We start from the raw sequence: 26,466 nt of genomic DNA, 5'->3' as shown, positions 1-26,466 counted from the left end.
ATTCCACCCTAGACATCAGTGACCCTGGCCTCTCTCATACTGGAAAGGCCAACACTGTTCCGGTCTCCTTCCTACTTCCATCTGGTTGTGTGTGGTGAACTGGGTGAGCAGGTGTAGTCATTTTCTAAGTTCCAGTGCTATCCAAGAAAATCTTGATGTCTGGTGCTTGCCTTCTCTGTTTCCAGTGCTTCCCCTCTATAAAAATTTTTTTAAAAGACCCTGAAAGAGGAAAGAATTTTTGTTAAACATCTGGAAGTTAAAGTCCAGGTGAGTTTATGTTTCTTCATTATTCACAAAATGCACTTTAATTACAAAGACATGAGATCTTTTTTTTTGTCATTCTCCTGAAATGTCCTTACCTAATAATGACATATCTGTGAGTAGTGGGGCCATTGCTATTGGATCCCCCTTTCAGAGCTCCCAAGCACTTGTCTCCATAATTTATTTAACCTGTTGCCTGCTGTTAGCTATTGTCTTTAATTTTGACTAAAAATTAAATTAGTCTCTAGTGAACATCATTATGCATAAATCTTTGTGTCCTTGTATAGCCATTCCCTAAGGATAATTTTTTAGTTTTGTAATTTAAGACATCAGATATTTATTACAATGTGTTTGTATTTGTTAGAATACAGTGACAAAAATATATAGTTGGTTTCCTCAAGTGACATGTTTTCCAGTAAGAAAGATGAAATCAGAATAGGAAGAAGTAAGACAGGAGGTGTGAAAGGCCATTAAAGAAATTCAGGTGACCTGCTTTGGGAATTTACAGGGAAGAGACATCATTCTGATTATAGGAGTGTTGTCAGAATATGATCAAATGATGGGAACTCTGAAGGAAAATGGATCTTAGAAATATTTTTCCTAATGATATTAAATGCAAAGTGACTTGAAATGAGACAAGATGTCTCAACAGCTATTTGCAGGACATTGTGGCTCTGATGATAGGTTCAGAAGCAAAATAAACGCATCCATCAGAAATATATAATACGAAGTAGCTTTGGAAGTACTATTAATACATACAAAACATTGTAGCCTCCAATTGTGGACATACATTTCCTTAGGCAAACAAATCATATGGTTGGTTCAGGATGGGAACTGTTAAAAATGAAGTAAAAGCTTTCAATAAAAACACAGCAACAGTTTTTAGAGAAGTATTGTTTCTCAAATGTAGTACGCATTGGAATCCTCTGCAGGGCTTGTTGAAACACAGATCGCTGGGCTCCCAGAAATTCTAATTTGGTAGGTCTGGGGTGGAGCAGACAATCTGTATTTCTAACATGTTCCTAGGAACTATAACGTGTTCCTAAGGACTATAACATGTTCCTTGTGGACCTTTGTTCTGGAGTATACTGAGATTTTTCTTCAGATTCAAGATGTTTAAAAAGAGGAGGATGAAGGAGATTTTTTTCTATTTGGAGAAAATGTTGTTCTTTTAAAAATTAGTAAATCTGTTTATCTTTATCCATCTGTCCATCTATCTATATCACAAAGTGTGGAATGACCTTTGTTTAAAATTTTATACTTTTTGGAAAAGGAAGGAAACCAGGACTATAACACGCATGTAAGTAATGTTAATATAGGGTATATACTTTTCTGTACTTTTTCCTATTTATTAATGTCTGTCACTTTTTCTCTATATTTCGATAAATACATATATTTTATAAATGCAATGATGTTTGATATTTGCATAATTTTGTACATTTGTAATCTAATTTTTAACAGCTTTATTGAGAGATAACTCACATACTACACAATTCAACCATTTCAAGTGAACAATTTAATGTATTTGGTATATTCACATGGTTATGCAACCATCATCATAGTCAACTTTAGAACATTTTCGTCATCTCAAAACAAAACCCCATACCCGTTAGCAGTCTCCCTATTTCCCTCAGCCATAGGCAGCTACTTATCCACTTTCTGTCTCTATAAATTTGTCCGTTCTAGACGTTTTATAGACATGGAATTATATATAATATGTGGTCTTTTGTGACTGGCTTCTTTTACTTAGCCTATTGTTTTCAGGATTTGTCCATGTTTTAGCATGTATCAGTACTTCATTCGTTTTATTACTGAATAGTATTCCATTGTGTGAATATGAGTATACCACATTTTATTTATCCATTCATCAGTTGATGGATATTTGGGTTGTTTCTACTTTTTAGCTATTAAGAGTAATGCTGTCAATATTTGTGTACAAGATTTTGTATAGGTATGTTTTTATTTCTCTTAGATATATACTTAGGAATGGAATTGCTGGGTCATATGGCAACTCATGTGGGGAACTGCCAAATGTTATCTGAACTGGGTGCACCATTTTACATTCCTACTAGCAGTACAAGAGGGTTCCAGTTTCTCCTCATTTTTACCAACACCTGTTATTAACTTTCTTTTTTATTATAGTTGTCTTAGTGGGTTTGAAGTGGGTCTTGTGGTATTGATTTAAATTTCTCTGATAACTAACAGTGTTGAACATCTTTTTGTGTGTTTATTGGCCATTTGTATGTCTTTGGGAAATGTCTGTTCAAATTCTATGCCCACTTTTTATTTTTTAAAAATATTTTTTTTATTTATTAATTATTATTATTATTTTACATTCTAAGATGTGGAGCAGTTGTGAGGGAGAGGAGAAGGGAAAGGTGGCAGAAGGAGGAATGGGGGGCATCATCAAGGCTTTGCCCACTTTTTAAATGAGGTTTATTATTTTCTAAGCAAATTTTTGACTGGCAGTGTGTCTTGAATGTTTTAATTTCCTTAAACAGTTTGTCCAACTTATTTAATGATTGCTTAATATTTCATCACATGGATGTTGTTACATATTTAACTAATCAGCTGTTGCTGACCTCAGAATGCTGAACATGCATGCTTTTGCATGCTGTCCCACTTCCATGTTGTGATCAACTCACTTCTTCCAGTCACTCAGGGCCATATGGGAACTTCAGTCTTTATAATTTCAGCGGTAGTGACATTTGGGAATGTGGCAATAGTCTCTACTGGGTGGAGTACTGATGACTGCACTTTCTCAGAAGAACTTATAAAGGGATGTGACACTGAGAAACTATCACAGTATTTATGATCATATCTCTAAATTCAAAACATGATCTCTGGAGCTTTTTTATTCCCTTAATGGGACCCACTAGAGAGGCCCTGGAGTGTTTGACTTTGTAAAGAATTTGTTTGAGATTCATTAATTGTCCTGTTCTATTTTCCTTGAAGCATCATCCTCCTGGTCCCTAAGGTGGCTTTTCTTTGGCCCTTTTTGTACTGGACCTCTCTGCCCCTGTGACCCACAGGGATGTATTTGAATTTATTGAAAGGCACAGCATGCCAAAGTCCTGTTTCTTTTTTCATATGTAGGTTTTTCCTATTTTCAAGCCAGGTACAGTTTCTTAATTGGAGCAAGGAGTCCAGGCCTCATAGGTAGAGAGTGTAGTGACAAGAGGAGCTGTCCAGGTGTAGTGAATTGAATTATGTCCCCCCAAAACTCACTGAAGCTTGAATTGTCTCAAGTTTTATGTATTAGAAACTTAGCACCTACTGTGACTGTTAAGAGGGTGGGAAATCTTATAGTAATCGAAAGGTGGAGCCCTGAAGGGGTGATTGGATTGTAGGACCATGCAGTAGTGAATGGATTAAAAATGGTGGTCAGGGGCATGGTTCTTAGGGCTTTAAAAGAAAAGGAGAGTCTGTCTCTCTCTGCTCTTTCTGCTTCCACCATCTTGCAATGTGAGACCTCTGGGTCACTGTTGCTACTACCAGATGGACTTTGGACTTCTCAGCCTCAGAAACTGTAAGCAATAAGTTTTGTTTTCTTTATAAATCACCCAGTTTCGGGTTTTTGTTATAAGCAACAAAAACAGACTAATACACCAGATGAATTAGGAGAAACCAGTAAAGGGAAAACTATCACATATCAAAACTTATGACTCAAGACTTAGAGCCTTGATGTTTCAATTTGAGAGAATCAACTCAAAGACTTTAGGACTTTGGAGAAAATAAGGCCTCACCATCATACACCAAATATCACCATATTTATATCTCCTTTTATTTCGTCTTGCAGTCTTAAAGAGAATGATTATCTCTATTATCATCTTTATTATAAAAGTAATACATTCTCATGCACTAATTCGGAAAATACAGAAAAATCCAAAGTGAAAAGATAACCACTGTAAACATTTTACTCCAAATCTTTTTATCTATCCCTCAAGGCATGTGCATATATTTATGTGCTATTTTACCTGCCATAACAGTGTGACATTTTTGTAATATGTTTTTACTCATTATAATCAAATAATGATCTATGTCATTTTTATTGAAGTATATGTTATATACAATAAAGCACACACATCTTAGCTATATACTAATATAGCTCAGCAAGTTTCTACATTTGAAAACATCTGTGTACTCACCACTCAGATCAAGACACAGAACATTTATATCCCTCACCTTGGAGGATTTGTCTGTGTCCTGTCTCAGTTAGAACCTAGCCCTGTACCATAAAAGGTAAGCACAGAATAGACTGTTACACAGGATAAGATTTGCCTATTCTTGAATTTCATATAAATGGAATCTCTTGTGTCTGCCTACTTTCATCCGAACTTGTACTTTGTGGGAATTCATCCATGTTGTTTTGTGAATCAATAAGTTTTTTTTTTTTTTTTTATTGTGTAGTATTGCTTTATATGACTATCGTTTATTTGTTCTCATGATGATGGGACCCAAGTAGGGTCCCCAAGTTCCCTCCACTCTTTCTTTGTCCTAGCCAAGAAACACAGAGTGCCTTGACCACTCTCTGACCTGGCCAGCTGCATGCTTTTCCCTGCAGGCTTGAATCCAAACTCAGGCCTTGAACATTCACAGGCACTGATAAAGTTGTGTGTGTTATTGCCTGAAACACTGAAAGATCAAAACATGTTGCTAAAAACATAGAAACTAGCCCCATCCCTGAGCCAAATTCCTTAAACCCTCATATAAATTCCATAACCCGACTTCCTTGTTGCAGACATATGTGGGTAGAACATCCCTTGTCTCGCTGTCTCTTGTGAGGTTAAACTGCAGGTCCCCTTCTGTACATAAGTTCCCCAGATGGATGCTTTGGACTCATCACTCTGGTGTTTAGTGCTTCTTTATTTGGAATCCTAACCAGCTTCCTTTTGGGACAGTTTGGGGCAGCCCCTTACAGGAACTCCCCTGCTACTACTTTTGGGGCAACTCCAGCTGGGAGTTCAGCTGGACAAAACAAGGTTGTTTCCAGTCTTTGACTATTATGAATAAACTTTCTGTGAACGTCCTTTCTGTGGACATATGATCATGGTTTTTTTGGTGGGGGGGAGGTATATACCTAAGGGTGGAAGTGTTTTACCTAATTTACACTCCCACTGCAGTGTATGTAAGGTTCAGTTGCTCCTCAAACTTGCCAACATTTGATGTTGTCAATCATTTTAATTTTAGCCATTCTGTTGCATGTACAGTGCCATCTTATTGTGATTTTTATTCGCACTTTCCTGATAATGATGGTGTCATCTTTTCATATGATGTTGTCCATTTTGATATACTCTCATGAAGTGTCTGTCCAAACCTTTTGTCCATTTTTTAATTTGTTTTTTGTCATTTTTCTATTGTTTTGTAGGAATTTAAAAATATGTTTTGAATACAAGTCTTTTGTGTGTGTGTATAGACAGAAAGAGGGAGAGAGAATGAGCATCTTCTTTTAGCCTGTAGCTTCTTATTTACTTCCTTAATGATGTCTTATAATGAATAGATGTTCTTAATTTTAATGAAGCCCCACTTATTAATCTTTTTTAAATGCTTATTATATTTGTATTTGTTTTAAAATCTTTTTCTGGGGATGAAGGGACAGCTCTTACAGTAGTTCCAACATAGACAGGAAGAGGGAAATGGAAAATGGCCATTGGGCAAACACCACAGTAATAATTGTTTCAGACAAGATCCACTGACAGATGCTAAAATTAGTCTGTAAAAGTTTGAGGAGAAAAAGGATTTGCAGTCTTAAAGGATACTCCCCCTCCAAGATATTTATTAACTACGTAGGGAAAGGTAGTAACTTTACAGAGAGGAAACCCAACTGAAAGTGCTTTAACCGAGTAATCCAGGTTAACATCACCAGTAATAACACATTGACATCTATTACCCTTTTGAAATAATGCAATGAGGAGGGCATAGCATCATTTCTGTGATAATGCCAAATATGCATACTTCATTTCAATTAAAATACATCATACAGAGTTCCGATCAAGATAGTGGAATATACGGCCCCAGTGTCACTCTCTCCCACAATTCACCCAATTTACAACTGTAAAAATGTAACATCAGCCAAGCTGGGGCCGCTGTAGCTCCATGGGAGAGGAGGAGAGACCTACAGAGTTCATAAAGGTGGGAGAAAACATGATGAGCAAAAGAAAAACTGCTTGGAGCATTTTGGGCCACAGCCACTTAATGGCTGGAGCTGCTGAGCACGTGGAGCAGGAGCCGGCCAAAGCCGCAGCTGTGCCTTTCAGATGGAGTTACTTGGAGGCAGCAGGGGAGAAGAGGGCCTTGATGGCCCACAGGACAGCAAGACCACTAATAGGGTTCCCATGGACCCACGCAGGACCAAGGAGCCAGAACAGCTGAAAAAAGGGAGCCATTTAGAGGCCGGTGAGTCATCACAAGGGACTGGCACATGGCCCGTCCCATGGGAAATGTTTGGAGCACAGGTGGTGGGGGAGACAGGCCCACCGGGAGAACATGGGAACACAGCAAGGACAGCTGATCCGTCCCTCAATCAGCGCGGGACCACTCAGAGGAGGCTTGTTGGGAAGGCAGAATTGGATGGGGTGCAGTTTGCTGAAAAATCTTAGGCCTAGATCAGAGTTTCTACACAACCCAGGTGCACTGGGTCTCTGGAGAGCCAGAAGTACCTGTAAGGTCAACCATTAAACCCTGAACTGCACAGAAAGCCTTCCCTAGGGAAACAGCAGCAAAGCAGCAATTTAGCTCAACCACACAGCTCAAGTACTTGTTCCCACAGGAAGTCCCCCTGTTTTAGAAGTAAGCAAAGTTTGACAAAAAATTAGTTCCAGCCCAGGCACACCATCAGCACTTTGGGGTCTGCCAGGGGACATGAGGTATGGAGCCAGGGACCGGACACCCCTGCCCACAACCAGGCACACTGCCAGCACCTTGGGGCCCGCCCAGAGTCCTGAAGCATAGAGCCCGGACCTGATGCCCCCCACAACCAGACATATCACTGGTGCCAAGGAGCATGTCAAAAACATCACCTCCATGTGGGTGGCTCACTACAGCCACCACAATAACAAGGGCTGCTGCAAAAGTGGCTAGATGCCACAACCACCACACAGATGGTCTATCAGCCACTGGAATGCATCGACACAGGAGAGTCACCAGCAGAGACCAAAGAAAAGAAGAGGATGTCTCTCTCCACAAAGCCCATTCCAGAGTGACAGAAAAAGCAGCTGCTCTATGATATAGTGGGGGACCTGAACACACCTATCAGCATTGGACAGATCATCTATGCAACAAATCAACAGAGTAACCATTACTCCTTCAGAGGGAGAGAAGAAATCTAGGGTTATCAGTGGTGGGAAGGGGGAGGGAGAGGCGGATAGGGAGAGATTGGACAAGGGGCATAAAGAATAAGTACAATTTGTAACAATATTCATACTAGTAATATTGATTTGATCAACATATGTCAACATTAAACCCCCCAAATATGCACAATCCATTATGATTCAATTAAAAAAAACCCCAAAACAAAACACATCATACAAACCATGTGGAGGGACATTTGACAAAATTAATTATTGGTAATCTTCCAAATTGAAAATTTGTGAAGATGGGGTGTGGCAGACAGACTTTAGATGGCCCCATGATTCCTACCTCCTGATGTTTACACCATTGTATAATTTCCTTTCCTGGAGTACAAGCAGGACCTGTGACTTGTTTCTAAGCTATAGAAAATGGCAAAGATCAGGGGATGTCACTATTGTTATTAGATTACCTTATATGGCAAAAGTGATGGGATGTCTCTACTGTGATTATGTTATATCTTATAAGACTCATAGCAGACTGGACTCCCTTTGTGGGCTTGGTGAATTAAGTGGCAATGTTCGAGAAGCCTATATTGCAAGAAACTGCAGGTGGTCTCTAGGACCTTAGTGTGGCCTCCAGCTGACAATAAGAAGCTGGGCTCTTAGTCATATAGTCACAGGGAAATGAATTCTGTCTACAATATGAATGAACCTAGAAGTGGATTCTACCCCTCTTGAGCCTCTGGATGAGGACACAGCCCAGCTGACACCTTGTTTGCAGCTTATGAAAACAGCCTGAGGAGAGCTCCCAGCTATACTGCATTTGGGCTCCAGGTCCATGGAAAATTTGAAATAAAAAAATATGTGTTGTTTTCAGCTAAATTTGTGGTCATTTATTATGGCAGCAACTGAAAACTAATGCACTAAGAAAAACTGAGGAGATTGGGAGAGACTAACGAGAAATAATACCTAAAGGAAATGGGATCATATATAGGATCCTGGAAAAGAAAAAGGACAATAGTTGAAAAACTGGCGATATTTAAATAAGATGTGCAATTTGTAGAATCGTACCAGTGTTAATTTCCTGGTTTTGATAGTTGTCCTATGGCTATGTAAGAGTATTAGGGTGAAAAGTATAAAGGAACTCTGTACTACTATCGCAACTTTGTCTGTCCCAAGACCATGAAGCTATTTTCCTGTTTCTTTTTCCAGGAGCTTTATTATTTTAGTTTTCACATTTAGGCCTTTGATTCACCTTGAATTTATATCTGAGTATATAGGAATCAGGGTCAAAATCATTTTTTTTCCACACAGATATCCAATTGCTCTTGTACCATTTGTTGAAAAGACTGTCCTTTCTTCTCTAAATCACAGTCAGACTTTTGTAAATCATGTGGGTATAAATGTGCAGGTGTCTTCCTGGACTCTTCTATTGGTCTCTGTCAATCCTTGGCCAATACCCCTATTTTAATTAGTGTGGCTTTATATCACACCTTGATATCTAGTAACGTAAGTTTTACAACTTTGTTCTTCAAAATTGCCTTGCCTATTCTGGGTTCTTTGCATTGCCATATAATTTTAGAATGAGTTTGTTAATTTTCTCAACAAAATAAAACACCCTGCTGACATTGTTGGTGATATCAATAGATTGAATCAATAGATTAATTTAAAGAGAATTATTATCTCGAAATTGAGTCTTGCAATTCATGAATGTGGAATACGTTTACATTTATTTCATTCATCCTTAGTATCTTTTCTTAATATTTTGTTGTTTTCAGTGTAAAGGTCTTACACATCTTTTGTTAAATTCATTCCAAAGTGTTTTATATTTTTTATGTTTTTATAAACTGTTGGAGGTTTTCTAAATTTCATTTTTCAATAGCTTTGCTTTAACATAATTGTTTTATACTTTGGCCCTTATTCAACTATCTTGCTAATAAATACATTTATTAATTCTAATAGTTTGCAGAATTAAAAAAGATTTTTTATGTACATAATCATGAATCTACAAATAACGATAGTTTTACTTCTTTCCAATCTTCATACCTTTCATTTCATCATTTCATTTTTCCCCCTTCTGGTACTGAATAGGTCTTCTAATACAAAGAATAGACATGGTAAGACTAGGCACAACCTTACATTGTTCCTGAACTCCGGACAGTGATCCATATTTCCCCTTTTGTATAATGGTGGATGTAGTTTTTATTCTGTAGATCCCCTTTACCAGTTTGAAGAAATTCTCTGTTCCTAGTTTGCTGAGAATTCTCATCATGAACTGATGTGGAATATTAATGAAGTGGATTTTCTGAATCTAAAGAAATGATTGAATGATTTTCTTCTTTACCATTTAAAGTTGGGAAATTATATTGATTTTTTAAAAAATTAAATGACCTTTGTATTTCTAGAATCAATCTTTCTTGATCATATATATTACTGTTTTTTGTTTTGTTTTGTTTTGTTTGGCGCCTGGCTGGTACAGGGATTGAACCACTGACCTTGGTGTTATCAGCACCATGCTCTAACCAAGTGAAATAACCAACCAGCCTGTGGCTTTTCTTTTCTAATATTTTGTTTAATACACTTGCATCTGTGTTCATGAGATAGATATGAATATACTGGAATTTTCCTTTCTTATAATGTCCTTGTCAAGTTTGATATCACAGTTGTACTGGCCTCATGACATGGTCCATTTTTTTCCATTTTCTAGAAGAGATTGTGTTTTATTGGTATTTTTAGTTTGGGAGAATTTACCACCAAAGCCTCTGGGTCTGACATTATTTTTGTGGGAAGGTCCTTAATATTAATTCATTTATTAGATATAACAATATTCAGATTTTCCATTTCTTATATCAGTTTAAATTATTAAGGAATTTAAAAATTTTATCTTCATTTTCAAGTTTACTCTTATAAAGTTGTTCATTTAATTCTATTAATGTCTGTAATATATGTATTAATATCTTCTTTTATATTAGGTACTTTTTTCTTGGTCAGTGTAGCTAGAGATTTGTTAATCTTCAATAAAATAGCTTTTGGCTCTATTAATTTTTCTCTATTGTATATCTGTGCTTTTTTATGTCATTGGTTTCTTTTAATATGTTCTGCTTTCTGTAGGTTTAATTTGTTTTTCCTTTTTTAGCTTCTTGAGGTAGATCATTGTTTCTCAACCTTTCTGTTTTTATAAAACATACACTTAAAGGTGAAAGTATCTTTGTAAGCATTGGTTTAGCTGCATCTCACAAATTTTGATATGTCATACCTTTGACATACATTCAGTTCAAAATATTTTCTAGCTTCCATTGTGATTTATTCTTTGACCTATATTTATTTAGAAGTGTACTTTTTATATTTAGAAACATTTGAGGAATGTATTTTTTTTTTTGAGCTCTAAGTTGATTCTAAAGGATTCAGAAAATATACATTGTTTTATATTAATCCTTTGAAATTTATGGATGCTTGGTTTATTGCCCAAAATATTATTCTGATAAATATGATGTGAACATTTGAAAAGAATGTGTAATATGCAGTTTGGGAGCATAATTTTCAATTTGGTTAATCTTTTTCAAACTTCTATGTTCTTGTTGTTAATTTTCTTCTTCTTTTTTGTTCTTCCTGTTACTAGTTACCAATAGAGTGTTAAAATCTCTAACTTTAGTTTTAAATTTGCTTGTCCTTTAATTCCGTTGACTTTTGCTTTATATATTTTGAAGCTATGTTATTAGGTACATACAAATGTGGGTCTACTGTTATATTCTTGCTGAATTGTAGGACATGTCTCTCTTTATTACTTATAATACTTATTGCATTAAAATATATTTTATATGTTATTAGTGTACCTATGCCAGCTTTCTTCTGATTACTGTCTGATATACTTTTTTTTTTATCCATGTACTTTGAACATATCTGTGGGGACTGAACCCTGGGCCTAGGTGTTATCAGCACCATGCTCCAACCAACTAAGGTAGCTGGCCAGCGCCCTGTTTTTCTTTTTAATCTAACCTGGCCGTCTTAGTTTTTAATTGCAAGGTTTAGTCCATTTACACTTCCATTTACTATAATTACTGGTACAGTTTGGTTTAAGTCTATCATTTTGCAACATGTTTTCCATTTGTCCTATCCATTCTTTATTTCTTTATTTGTCCTTTTCTGCCTTTTGCATTAATCAGGCATTTTTCATTATTCTATTTTATCTCCTCTATTAGCTTTTTTGGTTGAATTATCTTCATATAATTCTTTTGCCTGGTTACCTGAGATATTATGAGATTCATCTTTAATATAGTCCCCTTTAAATTAGGGCTTATACTACATAACAAATAATATAAAAACATTTCAATAGTTTAACTCAGTTTACCTTAACCACCATTTTTTGCTGTTACTGTGATTCCTTCTTTCTATATTACAAGCCCCTCAAAATGTTATTATTTTTGTTGCTTTAAAAAGTCCTTTTGTTTAGCCATATTAATCATGTCTTTATTCTGTCTGCAGTTGTTCACTGATTTTTTTGAGATTACTTTCCTTTAGCCTGATGCTGTCCTTTAGTATTACTTATATTGTGAGACTGCTGATAAGGAATTTTCTTAACTTTTGTTTGAAACAGAATCTTTATTTCATCTTTGTTTCGGGAAGATATTTTCCCTAGGTATAAAATTCAGAGTTGTCAGGTTTTTTTCTTTCAGCATTTTAAAGATAGAATTCAGTTCTTCAGGCTGCTATAGTTTCTGTTAAGAAGAGAACCCTTTTTCTTATTGTTGTTTTCTTATAGCTGACATCTTTTTTTTTAATATGTGCTTTTAAGATAAATACATGCTTTTTAACTTTGTTTTTCAGCAGTTTGACTATGATGTCCCTAGGAGTAGATTTCCTTATTTTATCTTGGTTACATTTGCTGAGCTTTTTGATTTATGTATTGAGGTATTTTGTGAGATTTAGAATGTTTTTGTTCATTATATCTTCAAATAATTTTTCTTTCCCATTCTCTCCTGTTTTCTTATAGGTGTTACATTTCACGTATTGACTATTTTCTGTATTTCTCTTATGTTCAATTCTGTTCTTTCTTTTTTCCTCTCTGCATGAGATTATTAATTTGACTTTACATTGATTAATAATATTTTCTGCTGTTAAATTCATCCAATAAGCTCTTAATTTTAGATTTTATGTGGTAATTCTGAAATGTTCATGTGATTGTCTTTTTTTAAGATTCTAATTCTCCATTGATATATTCCATTTTTCATTCCATTTTGCCCATTTTTTCCTCTGTTTTCTTTAGCGTGTTAATCACAATTTTTTTAAGTCCTTATCTGCTAGCTCCAATATCTGGATAATCTCTAGATCTGTGTCTGTTGAGATTTTTTTCCTCTTGATTATCAGTAGCTTTTCCTTGTTTCTTTGCATGTTTAATAATTTTTATCATATGTTGGCATTATGGATGATATAGAAACTCTGGATTATGGTACCTTCCTTTAATGAGTCTACATCAGGGTTTCTCACCCTTGGCACTATAGACATTTTTGACTGTATAATTCCTTGTTGTGGGGGCTTTCCTGTGCATTCTAGGATGTTTAGCAGCATCCCTGGTCTCTGCCCAATAGATACAGTAGCACCACTGCCCACATTTTGACAGCCCAGTATGTCTCCAGACATTTCCAAATGTCCCCTTGAGGATGAATTCACCCCCTGTTGAGAACCAGTGGTCTACATAATCATTTTTAATATCTACCTAATTTTCCATTATATAAATACAATATAGTTTATTTAATTAACTACTCATTAAGTATCTTCAGATTTTCTCCAGCTTTTTTTCATTATAACTAGTATGTATCATATAACTTTATACGTCTCTGGCCACATTTCACAGTTATTTCCTTTGGATGAAGTCTTTCACGGTTAAATTCTTCTTATATACATGTCTTGATGCACTAGATTTTCACAAGTTTACAGGACTCCATGAGAATGAACTTTCCCCTATAACCTTACTAATTTGTGGTACATCATCAACCTTTTAAATCTGACAGTTGAGTACCTGTAAAATGATAGTATCTTATTGCTTAAAAACGTCTCTTTAGTAAAGTTATATATCTTTTGATCGGTGGTGCCATAATTACCTATGCTCAGATGTAACACAATGGAACAAGAAATCCTGGGGTTCAGAAGCAACAGTTAAAAAAAAAGAGTTGGTTTTATAATATAGAAATGTGATTCAAAACACATCACTTCTTATCATTTGTCATTTGCGAATATGGGAAAATGTTTTCAATTCTTTGAGCTTCAATTTCTTCATCTGTTGAATTGAGATAATAAGTACATTGCAGGGTTAAATGTTGGTGTATATAGAGTACCTATCACAGAGAAGATTGCAAAAATGTATGTGTTGCTGTATAGCTTCAGTGAGCATGAACTTACTACTCCCTAGTGGGTATTTCAGGGGATGGGGGGCAGGTAATGATTTTGTACCAGAAGGCAATGTGGATCCCAGAGGATCTCAGGAGTCATACTTCTGGCTTAGGGGGAAGGCTTCACTTGAGCAGGCAGTTTTACAGTGGCAAACAGTTTCCAGGTTAGTCTCTGCTGTTTTCTGCCCTTTGTCTGGTATAGCTCAGGTTCATCCCAAGATCGTGACTGTTGTTGCAGTTTATATTGTATTGCATGGTCTCAACCCTGGATGGGAGAGGATCTACTCAGAGTATGACTGAATGACCCAGGCTGTGGTACAGTTCACATCATCAGAATGAGAAATAGGCCAGAGTGGGGTGTATGGATCTGGCTTTGGTGCAGGAATGCCTTTGCTCTGTACCCACACTTGTGCAGCTTGTTTCCCTATGTATGAGGAAGGGCTTGGATTTGGCTGGACTTCTCACCTCCCCTGGCATATGTTTATGTGTTTGGGATGGCAGGCAGGGATAGCAGGAAGCAAGAATAAAGAAAAAAGAAAGGCCATTTTAAGTGAAATCTTTTTTAGAGTTCTGAGATACACCTGGTTTCAAGGTGTCTTTTTCCTCCCCCAGTTCTGGCTTCTCTTATAGAGGAAACCTGAGGAAGAGGCATTTCTAAAACCATGGCCCAGGTAAGTTGATGTCTCTTTTTCCTACCTGAAATATGATTTTTAATTTATATAATATTTGTATTCTTTATCCTGAAACCGCCTACCTAAGAAAGCTGTCTCTCTGTCACTTATTTCACAGTTCCTCCCATTAGAGTGAAGGATGATGGCTTCCTCATTTGCCCCCTTTTTTTGAAATGATATTCACATATTCATCAAATAGTTCATTCATCTTCTGTGTGTTCAGTCTTTTCTCAAGAGCACTGTGGAAGCAGTGAAAGAGTGAATTACCTTGAAGGAAATACTTGAGATGCCTTTGTGAGGTTTATGGCATCATGATATACAAGAAATGATGGTCCTGTTGAGCACAGGAGGGAAAACTTTCTCCACAGTTTTCCAGGTAGATAAGGGAGAATTTTGTTATGAGTGGTCTCGGTCTCACTTTGAGATGAGATCTCAGCTTTGAAAAGCTTTTAGGTTTTGGTAGAGGTGGGATTGGCACCTACCTAGAGAGAGATCAGGGATCTTGCTAAGAAATCACTGAGAAATGAATAAGGTACCAAAGTCCATTTTGTAGTGGAAGAGAAATTGTTGGCCTTGAGTGAATCAATGCTCTGGATCATTCTACATTAGGATGTTCTAATTCAGGAACAGATCAGTAAGGGGTTGTAGAAAGTAAGATCAACTAGAACTGTATGTGGTAGATGATATTAAACGACGGGGAGTACGTTGGGATTTGTATTTAACATAAATACCATATTAGTGTAATACTTTCTGTATTAATATTATTATTAATACCTTAGGAAGGATTAAATCTGCTAAGAAGGACTAAATGAAAACATTAATTTGTCAGAATAAGGGAAATGCTTATGACATAATCTAATGTATAATAAACTTGTATCAATTTATACAAACTCAATTTTCTAAGATAGCTTATCAGCTTTTTGGGGCATAATTGACATATAATAAGTATGAATTTTATTTTTTTAGAGCAGCTTTACTGAGCTATAACAGACAATAAACTGCTCATATTTAAAGTGTGGAATTTGACAAGTTTTGACATATGTATATACCTGTGAAACCATCATCACAGTCAAGATAATGAACAAATCCATCACTCTACAAGTTTTCTCATACCCCTTAATAATTGCCTCTTTCTTGCCCATCCCACCCTACTCTTTGTGTCCAGCTAACCATTGTTCTGCTTTCTATCACTGTAGGTTAGTTTGCATTTTCTAGAATTTTTTGTAAATGAAATAATATATTATGTACTGTTTTGTCTGACTTATTTCAGTCAGTGTATTTATTTCCAGATTCTTCTGTGTTTTTGCATATATTTGTAGTACATTTTGTTTCATTGTACACTAGCATGCTATTCTATGGATATACGACAATTTTTCTATTCATCTGTTTGGGGTTTTTTTTTTTTTCTATTCATCTGTTGATGGACACTCGGGTTTTTTCTGTTTTTTTATTTTTACAAATAAAGCTGATATGATCGGTCATACACGAATCTTTGTGTGCACATATGCTTTATTTCTCTTGGATAAACACTTGGATTGGAATGCTTGGTCATATGGATACTTAACTTTTTAAGAAACTGATAAACTATTTTTCAAAGTGATTATACCATTTTACATTCTCACCAGCAATGTATGACAGTTCCATTTTTTCCCACATCCTAGGCAACACTTGAAATGGTCAGTCTTTTTAATTTTAGCCGTTCTAGAAATGATGTAGTAGTAACTTATTGTAGTTTTAATTTGTATTCATTTTCATTTTCCATTTCCCTCATAAATAATGATGCTAAACATCTTTTCATGTGTTATTTAACCATCTATATATCTTTTTTGGTAAAGTATCTCTTCAAATATTTTGCCTTTTTAAAAAATAGGTTGGTTTCCTAATATTGATTTTTGAGAGTTGTTCATATATTTTGGATAGTCTTTTATCATACATATGCTTTGCAAATACGTTCTCATAATCTGTAGTTCTCATAATCTGTAGTGTAATAAACAATCTGACTCCATTTGTGCTGTTTCATTGCTGATAGCTTTTAAGCCTCACCTCATCTTCTTTTCCTTCTGATCCATATCTGAGCAAGCTGATAAGAAAATTCAGGTGCTCTCTGCTTTGGTACTGGTGGGAGGTTAGTTCAAACCACATAAGCTCCTGCTCATGTGTGAGAACCTTCATCCTGCCCCACAACCCTAAACCCAATAAAAATCCCAAGCCATTCTCCTTTCTCTGCTCCCTTAAGCCTTTTTTTTATACCTTCTTGACAGCCACTCTGCTTTCCACAGAAAGCCCTATTTGTGAATAATATATATATATATATATATATTTGTCTTTTTCGTGACCGGCACTCAGCCAGTGAGTGCACCGGCCATTCCTATATAGGATCCGAACCCGTGGCGGGAGCGTCGCCGCGTTCCCAGCGCCGCACTCTCCCGAGTGCACCACAGGCTCGGCCCAATAATAAATATTTTTCATACCTTCCCAGGATATGTGATGTCATCAGTCTCACCGTCTGAACCAAATTTTGGGTGGGGATTCATCATTTCTTTGTAGGGTGGCTATGACATGTTGCTTGTCTTTTTGTTCTTTTAATAGTGATTGTTGAAGACCAGAAGTTTTTAACTTTGATGAAATGAAGTTTATCAGCTTTTTCTTTTATCAACTGTACTGTTAATGTATCTAAGAAATCTTTACCTAACCCAAGGTTACATAGATTTTTATACTATATTTTCTCCTAGAAGATCTATAGTTTTAGGTTTTTATATTTAGGTCTATGATTTATTTTAAGTTAATCTTGGCATATGGTGCAAAGTATAATTGTGGGGTTTTTTGGCATGTAGATACCCAATTGTTCCATTACCACTTTTTGAAACGACTATCCTTTTTCCACTAAATTGCCTTTGCACCTTTGTTGAAAGTCAGTTGTCTCTGTGTGGGTCTATTTCTTGAATCTCTATTCTGTTTCATTGATTTATTTGTCTTTACACTAACACTATATTATTATGATTACCATAATATTACATTAAATTTTCTATTCGGTGGGGTAGTCCTCCAACTTTGTTCTTTTTCAAGTCGTCTAGGCTATTTTAGGTCTTTTGTGTTTGGAATCTGCTTGTCAGTTTCTACAAAAAGTCTGCTGGGATTTTGGTTGAGATTATGTTCGATATGTAGATCTGTTTGCAAAGATAAGAGTCATCTGACCCATGAACGTGTTATATCTCTCCATTTATTTAGGTCTCTTAAAATTTTTCTGAGCAATTATTTGTAGTTTTTGGAGTATGAGTGTTACACATCTTTTGATAGATTGATCCGTAAGTATTTAATATTTTTTCATTCAATATTCAGTTTTTTTTATTTCAGTTTTCACAATTGTTGCTAATAGTAAAATGTGATTGATGTTTGAATATATCTTTTCACCTTGCTAAACTCACATAATAATTTTAATGACTTTTTATTAGATTCTATTGGATTTTCTATATAGACAATCATATGTCATCTGTGAATAAAGAGATTTTTTACTTCTTTTCCAATCTGGATGCCTTTTATTTCTTTTTCTTGCCTGATTACACTGGCTAGAATCTCTAGTACAATATTGAATAGAGGTTGTGAGAGTAGATATCCTTGCCTTATTCCTGATCTCAGGAGAAAAGCATTCAGCCTTTCACTATTAAATGTGATGTTAACTACAGGTTTTTTTATAGGTGCCATACATTAAGTTAGGATGTTCTCTTCTGTTCTTAGTTCACTGAGGTTTTTTAAGCAAGTGAATTTTAGATTTTATCAAATACTTTTTCTGCACCTATTCATATGATAATATGGTTTTTCTTTTGCAGTTTGTTAATAAGGTGAATTATATTGATTTTTTAAGTGTTAGACTAGCCTTGGATTCATATAATAAACAACACTTGGTCATGATGGACTGCCCCTTTTTATATATTGTTGGGTTCCATGTGCTAAAATTTTGTTTAGAATCTTTGCATCTATGTTCATGAGGGATACTGGTTTGTAGTTTTCTCTTCCTGTAGTGCCTTTATCTGGTTTTGCTATGAGGATAACACTCAGGGAGTCCACCAGGTTTTGCTTTGGTTCTCCCTCCCTGTGCTATATCCTGGAAACTGTCTCCTTGCAGCAAACTAGGGAAATCATAGGTCTCACCTCATTGGTTATTGTCTTTCAAGGATCACGGTTTTTCATTGCCTAATGTTTCTTGTCATAAACACTATCATTTCATATATTTTGCACAAGTTTTAAGTTTTGCAGGAGGGTAAATTCAGTCCCCGTTATTCTATCTTGGCTGGAAGAGATTTTGTAATACATTGGGCAGGGGTGGAGGGATTTTATCAATTCTTTTTACATGTTCCTTGAAGAGAAAAGATGTAAGAACTTGTATTTATTAATAGTCTGTGGTTTAGGAACATAGAAGGTAAGCATATATATATATATATATATATATATATATATATATATATATATATATATATATATATATATGCTTGTATATACCATTTAATTTAATTGGGAAAGTTTTACTACCTTATTCATTTTCATACATTTGGATATTTTTTTCCGTGTTACTAAGGAAATTTTGTGTGCTACAACAGGATTCTTCAAGATTGTACAGGCAGTCTACTTAATATATGCTAATTTATATTCTCTCATCTGACCATGTCATGATCTTGTAACTTCAGAGCACTTGTTTTTATATATTGCCCCTTTACTGCAATTCAGTATTCCATCTTGAAAACTTCTTTTTACTTTTACAAATAATACATGGGTTTGTCATTTCAGGTACCATTGACATTCAGTGACGTTGCCATAAACTTCTCACAGGAGGAGTGGGAATGTCTAAACTCAGATCAGAAGGATTTGTACAGAGATGTGATGTTGGAGAATTATGCTAACTTGGTCTCACTGGGTAAGGATATCTGAACGAAATGACGTAGAATCTACTCTCTGGAACATCAGCCTTTTTCAGTGCATGTTTTATGGTCTGTGCCAGAAAAATAGCTAAATTTCTGCTCCATGTTCTCAAAGGATTTGTTTGAGGTTTGTTAGAAGGAAATGGGCACCTCCATTCAGCACCTGAATCTTCCCTTTTCCTTAGTTGCCTTTCTGCCTCCTTCTGCCATGTCCTGTAAATGCTTTTTCTAAATGACTAGAGGTTTAAATTCTGGGGCTTTTTCTGCATAACCACTGCCAATGAAAACAAGTTTTATATAATGTGTATATTCAGACTGTCTGTAAATACTCTATTCTAATTGCTGACCCACCTATATGGAGAACATAGGATCCTGGTTTTCTCTTTACTACAAAAGAGCATCTATAATTTTTTTAGTGAGAGTGAATCAAGATCATTATCTTTTTATTGTTATTTTTATAGTTTTAGCAGTTCTGATAGATTCAACTCAGAAGTGAAAGTCTGTTCAGTTTTTGGAATATTTCACCATTCTCTTCTCTCCTCTGGGACTCCAATTATACCTGCGCTAAATCTTTTGAGCATATCTCACAATTTTTTTTTTTTTGGCAGCTGGCCAGCACAGGGATCCAAACCTGTGGCCTTGGTGTTACCAACACCACTCCCTAACCAAGTGAGCTAACGGGCCAGCCCCTCCCACAATTCTACCATCAGTTTATCTTCTTTTCCTCTCTATTTCCTCTCCATTTTTCTCTGTGCTAGAATTTGAGTATTTTCTGTTGACCTGTATTCTAGCTCACTTATCCTATCTTCTGCTGTGATGAGTCGGCTCTTAAAGAGGAGTTTTTCATATCAGATATTATCTTTTCAATGCTAGGAATTCCATTTGATTCTCAAAAAATTTCTAATTATCTGTTTATTTTCATTTTTTAACTTTCTTTTCATTATTTTTGTCTGTTTTCTTAAACATTTTAGTCATAGTTATTTTGGAATTCTTATATTCTTTCATTTTTTGTATCATCTGTGGGCCTGCTTCTATTTTTTTTTTCTCTTGTTACTCATCATATTGTAATGCCTCTTCAAGTTACTAGTGCTTGTGATTGTATGCTGGACATTGTATACAAAAGAACTAAAGAGGTTCTGTGTGATGGTATCTTCCACCAGAGAGTATTTGCGTTTTCCTCTGATAGAATGGCAGGCTGATCACTATAACAACAATTAGGGATTGAGTGGGTCAGTGCTGGTTTTCAATTTTGGGAATACTGAGCTACCTCTTTGTTATCATTGTTCCTTTATCTCTAGCTATAATAAGAATCAGCGTTTCTCCAGGGGAAAAGTGGTTGTAGATCCTCAGGGTCAATTCATCACTCCTTTAACAGCTGTTATTGCTTATCTGTTTTGATTTAAGTGTTTTCCTCTGATGGATCTTTTGTTTTCAGAAGAAATGCTGAAAATTAATAAGTTAATCCCATTTAGTAAGTTAGAAAAAGAAAAACATGATAGACTTAAAGAAAGTAGAATAAAGGAAATAAGAAGAGGAAAAAAAAACAGAAATTAATTAAATAAAAAACAAACAAAAAAAAGGATAAGTAACAGAATTGGTACAACTCCTTCATCATGAGTCAAGAAAAAAATCTATGCAAGGAAAAAAAGGGGACCTCATTACAAACCACAAAACCATGAAAATATGTTGATATTTTGAAAAACATTATGCTGGAAACTTGGATGAATAAAATGAAATAAATTATTAGGAAATTTTAATCTATAAAAGTCGCTACTCAAGAAAAAAAGAAAACCTGAAAGGTCTCTTAGGTACTAAAGAAACTGAATCAGTCATCAATATCTTCCCACTAATTGAAAGATTTGGGCCTAGATAGTTTGTCATGAAAGTATAAGTGCAACAGCTTTAACATGAAAGAATTTGGGGAATATTTTTCCTATTTGTTCTTTCGCATCTTGAGTCTAACGAAGAATAAACTACAAAAACGTGAGAGATAAGTAGAAAAATAACCATTTTCTTGAACATGTAGAGAATATTTATTATAGCTCTGATAATATCCTTATCTACTATCCTTGTTTATTATCTGTATTCTTTTGGTCTCTTTCTTTTGATTGCTATTTCTCTTAGTAATGGGTCATATTTTCCTCCTTTATTGCATGCCTGATAATCTTTGATTTCATGCCAGACACTGTGACATTTACTCTGTTGGAATGCTAGATTTTTAATAGTCTTTTGCATACTAGGGGCTTTGTTCTGGGTTCAGTTATATAATTTGGAACATATTGAATGTATTTGATACTTTCATAGTTTGCTTTTAAGCTTTGCTTTTAAGTCGGTCCAGAACAGCTTTTAGTCTAGTGCTAATCTGGCTGCACTACTGAGGCAGTACCCTTTTGGGGACTCAATTTGAAGTCTCATGTGTTGTGGGGTCTTTCTCACTGGCAGGTAGAAACAGGCACTATGCCCTACCTTTAGTGAATTCCAGGTACTGTTCTGCCTACTCCTATCTTCTGGGGCTTTCCTTGGTCTCCTTAGTTTCCTTACATACAGGTGCAGGTCAGTACTCAGCCAGAGTTTCAAGGAGATCCCTCTGTAGATCTCTAGAGCTCTCTCTCTCTGTGCAGCTCCCTCCTCTCTGGTACTACACCTTGCAAATTCTGTATTCCTTTTTTTCTCTGAACTCTATATCCTCTCTCCTCTGCTCCAGGATACTGCTGGGCTGTTTTGGTTACCCATCCCTGTATTTTGTTTTGGAAATTCTCTTCAGGTGGTCAACTATAGCACTTGTTTCTTAGGCTTTTTCCCCATATTATTTAGTTACTCTATTTTCCCCAACATCCCCATGTTTATTTGCTTAGATTTTCATAAGCCTTTCAATACAATATTAACTAAGACAATTCCTGAAAAATTACTGTGATGCATTTCTGCAAAATTCAAGAATGATTGGCCATGGCTATAAAGGAATAGACGGGAGAATTTGGGAAAGGCATTGAAGAAACAAAACAGATTGAGCATCTGTTACCTTGACTGCAATAGAAACAGTAAAGCAACCATGACTATGCAAAGGAAGGATTGAATAATAGTGGTAGAGACATGTATATTTTTAAGGAGACAGGCAATTGGAGAATGATCAGGTATCAACTTTTTCCACTTATATTCTTGACTGATCTAGTTTGGAAGTGCATTTTTCCCATCTGTAAGGTAAATGTAAGGTAAATGATTGCTGTAATAAGATGTGAAAGATTGGAGTCAGGGAGAGAGAGTTGACAATTTTTGCATAATTTTCAGAAATGGAATGTTTATTTTATTCAACTGCCTTCCCCAATGACTTTTATTTTTATCCAAGTTACATTTTTTAATTCAGTATTTTATTCTACAATTAATTATTTAATACTTACCATGTGGTAAGGACTTGTTTTTCAGTGGTAATTCAAAGAAGGTTTTAGTTATAGTTGTGTTTTAGAGTAACAAAATAAATAGTAAAATCAAGGAGATATAATAAATATGTAATTGAGAAAAGTATTATGAAGGCAAAGAATTAGGTGTTGGAGTATAAAATAAACAATATGAATTTGCTAGAGTTAGCAGGGACAGCCTTTCTAAAGAATTGAGCTCTATCCTGCAACTTCTGAAGATAGTAATTTAAAGAAGCTACCTAAAAGGATTCCTGAAAGGTGGGACACCTGTGTGAAGCCCCAGGCAATAGGAAAAGTTGTGGTATCTTCTGTAGCTGAAAAGATGCAGTGTGGTAGAATATAGGGAACAAGGATGTCAAAGGCTTGAAATGAATTTATATAGATAAGACAGAGCCTGTTATTCATGATTATGTGTTTCAGTTTTATTCTAACATAAAGACAAACCATTGAAAAAATTATGTAGAGCTATCTGATAGATGATTTTAGAAATGCAGATAACAGGACCTACTCTTATACATTCTGATTCATGCAGTGTGAGTGGTTATCTAAAGGGTAGTATATTTAAGAAGCTCCTTCAGTAATTCTGATTCACAGCTAAATATGAGAACTACTGAATTTGTCTCTTTGCCTACTCACAAACCATACATCCTTATATGAACTTTCATAATTTTACAAGTCCTCCTTGCCTTTTAAGAATTGCATGATAGTATTTTAGAATTTTCAAACCCTTTTACTTGGATATGCTTTTCAGTTTATCACTATTTTTAATATAGAAGTCCCCTCTCTACCTCCAGTATAGGAAAATAGCTTTGTTTTTTTTTTCTCATTTTCTTTCAGACTTTGATTTCACAACTGAGATCAACAAAATATCTTCAGAAAAAAACAGTTATGAAGTAAATTTATACCATCAGGCGACATTGAAAAGAAGCAAAACCTTCAACTTTATTGGGTTTATTTTCAAAGATGACCCACAGTGGAGAATTGAATTTAGGAGACACCGGGGACCTAAAGTGGAATGTTTTAGTCAAATGATATTCAGAAAACATATGTCTCTTTCTCTGCATCAGAGAATTTACACTAGAGAGAAATACGAATGTGAGGAATGTAGGAAGGGCTTTAGAAAACATTCCCACCTTACTGAACATCTGAGAGTCCATACTGGCATGAAACCCTATGAATGTAAGGAATGTGGAAAGGCCTTTGCAGTTCTCCGGCATTTTATTAGACATCAGAAAATTCACACTGACTTGAAGCCCTATGAATGTAATGGATGTGAGAAAACCTTTAGGTTTTATTCACAGCTTATTCAACATGAGATAATTCATACTGGCATGAAACCCTATGAATGTAAGCAATGTGGGAAGGCCTTTAGACGGCATTCTCACCTTACTGAACATCGGAAGATTCATATTGGTTTGAAACCCTATGAATGTAAGGAGTGTGGGGAAACTTTTAGATTGTACCGACATATGTGTGTACATCAGAAAATTCATCATGGTGTGAAACCCTATATATGTAAGGAATGTGGGAAGGCCTTTGGTCATCGTTCAAGTCTTTATCAACATAAGAAAATTCATTCTGGTGAGAAACCATATAAATGCAAACAATGTGGAAAGGCCTTTATTCGCAGCTATCTGCTTATTGAACATCAAAGAACTCACACTGGTGAGAAACCTCATGAATGTACAGAATGTGGAAAGGCTTTTAGTAGGGGCTCAAGCCTTCTTAAACATAAGAGAATTCATAGTAGTGAGAAACTCTATGACTGTAAGGATTGTGGGAAAGCCTTTTGTAGAGGCTCTCAACTTACACAACACCAGAGAATTCATACTGGTGAGAAGCCACATGAATGTAAAGAATGTGGGAAGACTTTTAAGCTTCATTCTTACCTTATTCAACATCAGATAATTCACACTGATTTGAAACCATATGAATGTAACCAATGTGGGAAAGCCTTCAGTCGTGTTGGAGACCTTAAAACACATCAGTCAATTCATGCTGGGGAGAAACCCTACGAATGCAAGGAATGTGGGAAAACCTTTAGACTTAATTCTCAACTAATTTATCATCAGACGATTCATACTGGTTTGAAACCCTATATATGCAAAGAATGTAAGAAAGCCTTTCGTTCTATCTCGGGTCTTTCTCAGCATAAGAGAATTCATACTGGTGAAAAACCCTACAAATGTAAAGAATGTGGTAAGGCCTTTAATCGTAGTGATCGACTTACTCAACATCGAAGAATTCATACTGGTGTAAAACCACACAAATGCAAGGAATGTGGGAAGGCCTTTAGTCGTTGCTATCAACTTACTCAACATCGAAGATTTCATGGTAGTGAGAATTCAATGTAATGAGTGGGAAAGCCTCATTAAGCTATGGCACTTCCTTTACCATCATCTCTAGTCTACCAACTAATGAGGTTATGGTGAAGATTTAACTAGTTAACATAAAATATAAATGCTTGGAAGGGCATCTGGCACATAGTATTTGCTTATTAATTATATTATTTTTATGATAATCAGTATTATTAAAAATAAATTTATGTAGAAGACCACATGAGTATGATATTTTAAAATTTTTTCTGTCATCCTCCATTGATTTTGAATAAAATCCTATAGAATATATTAAATGAGAAAATTTTTTATTCAGAATTCATCCCACTGAATATTAATACTGGAAAGAAATACTGTCTATTGAATATTGAAAAATTAGAGTGGTTTAAAGAAATTTTCTCATAATAAATTCTCTAACACAATCTGCATTCCCTAAAATTCAGAGAAATTAGAAATTAACAAGTGGGTAGCCAAAAGACAGATGTTGACTTGCTGTTTTCAGTGGTGCAGTGAAGGCTTGTTTGCCCTCCACCTAGTTTCAGTGTATCTGACGTCAGTTTTTTTCTTATATATTTATGTATGTATGCACACACACAATACATATACATATGCATGTTTTACGTGTATATATGTATAGATACAGACACAAATTACATTTATATATTACATATATCATTTTTGCTGTTTTTTGAAGGAATGTTTATGTATCACTTCACTTCTTAAAATCAACATACAGCTTCTAAAATTAAATAATCTTCTACAGGACTAAACAATTGTTACCTAAAAAAATTAGCAGTAATCCCATAATGTCCTATAGCATTCAGTCCATTTGCGAATTTCTCCAATTGTTTAAATAGTGTCTTTTAACACTGGCTTTTTTAAAAGCCAAGAACCAAACTAAGCTCATGTATGTTATCTGATGATGGTTTATTATATCTATTTTGGTCAAGAACCTAACCTCCACCATTTTTGTGACACAGAGCTTTTGAAGACTTAGGAGTGTTGACTTACATAATGTTGCACATCCTGCATTTTTCCTATTGTGTCTCAAGGTGTGCTTAACTTGTTTTTCTATTATATTTATTGTGAACTGGAGGTTACTTCTAGAAGATTGAGTAGATTTTATATTAAACATTTTATTATTTTTATTTTTTATCAGCATAATAATTGTACATATATATGGGGTACAACGTGATG

At 35.3% G+C, this 26,466-nt stretch overlaps 1 protein-coding gene across 1 annotated transcript; it reads left to right on the top strand.

The window, feature by feature from the left end:
- Positions 1-14,582: 14,582 nt before the first annotated feature.
- On the top strand, positions 14,583-25,464 carry ZNF404 (zinc finger protein 404). The gene is made up of 3 exons (XM_063109089.1): positions 14,583-14,607; positions 19,390-19,516; positions 23,771-25,464. Exons 1-3 carry the CDS (start codon positions 14,599-14,601, stop codon positions 25,285-25,287), a joined length of 1,653 nt encoding a protein of 550 aa, XP_062965159.1. The 5' UTR covers positions 14,583-14,598; the 3' UTR covers positions 25,288-25,464.
- Positions 25,465-26,466: the final 1,002 nt, after the last annotated feature.

The sequence above is a fragment of the Cynocephalus volans genome, chromosome 10, assembly GCF_027409185.1.
Source record: "Cynocephalus volans isolate mCynVol1 chromosome 10, mCynVol1.pri, whole genome shotgun sequence".
Taxonomy (NCBI): Eukaryota; Metazoa; Chordata; class Mammalia; order Dermoptera; family Cynocephalidae; genus Cynocephalus; species Cynocephalus volans.
The sequence above is the reverse complement of the archived record's forward strand: the minus strand, read 5'-3'. Positions and strand labels throughout refer to the sequence as shown.

Coding starts and splice junctions, on each gene's coding strand:
- ZNF404 (XM_063109089.1), top strand. Junction 19,517..23,770: donor TGCTAACTTGGTCTCACTGG/GTAAGGATATCT, acceptor ATTTTCTTTCAG/ACTTTGATTTCACAACTGAG.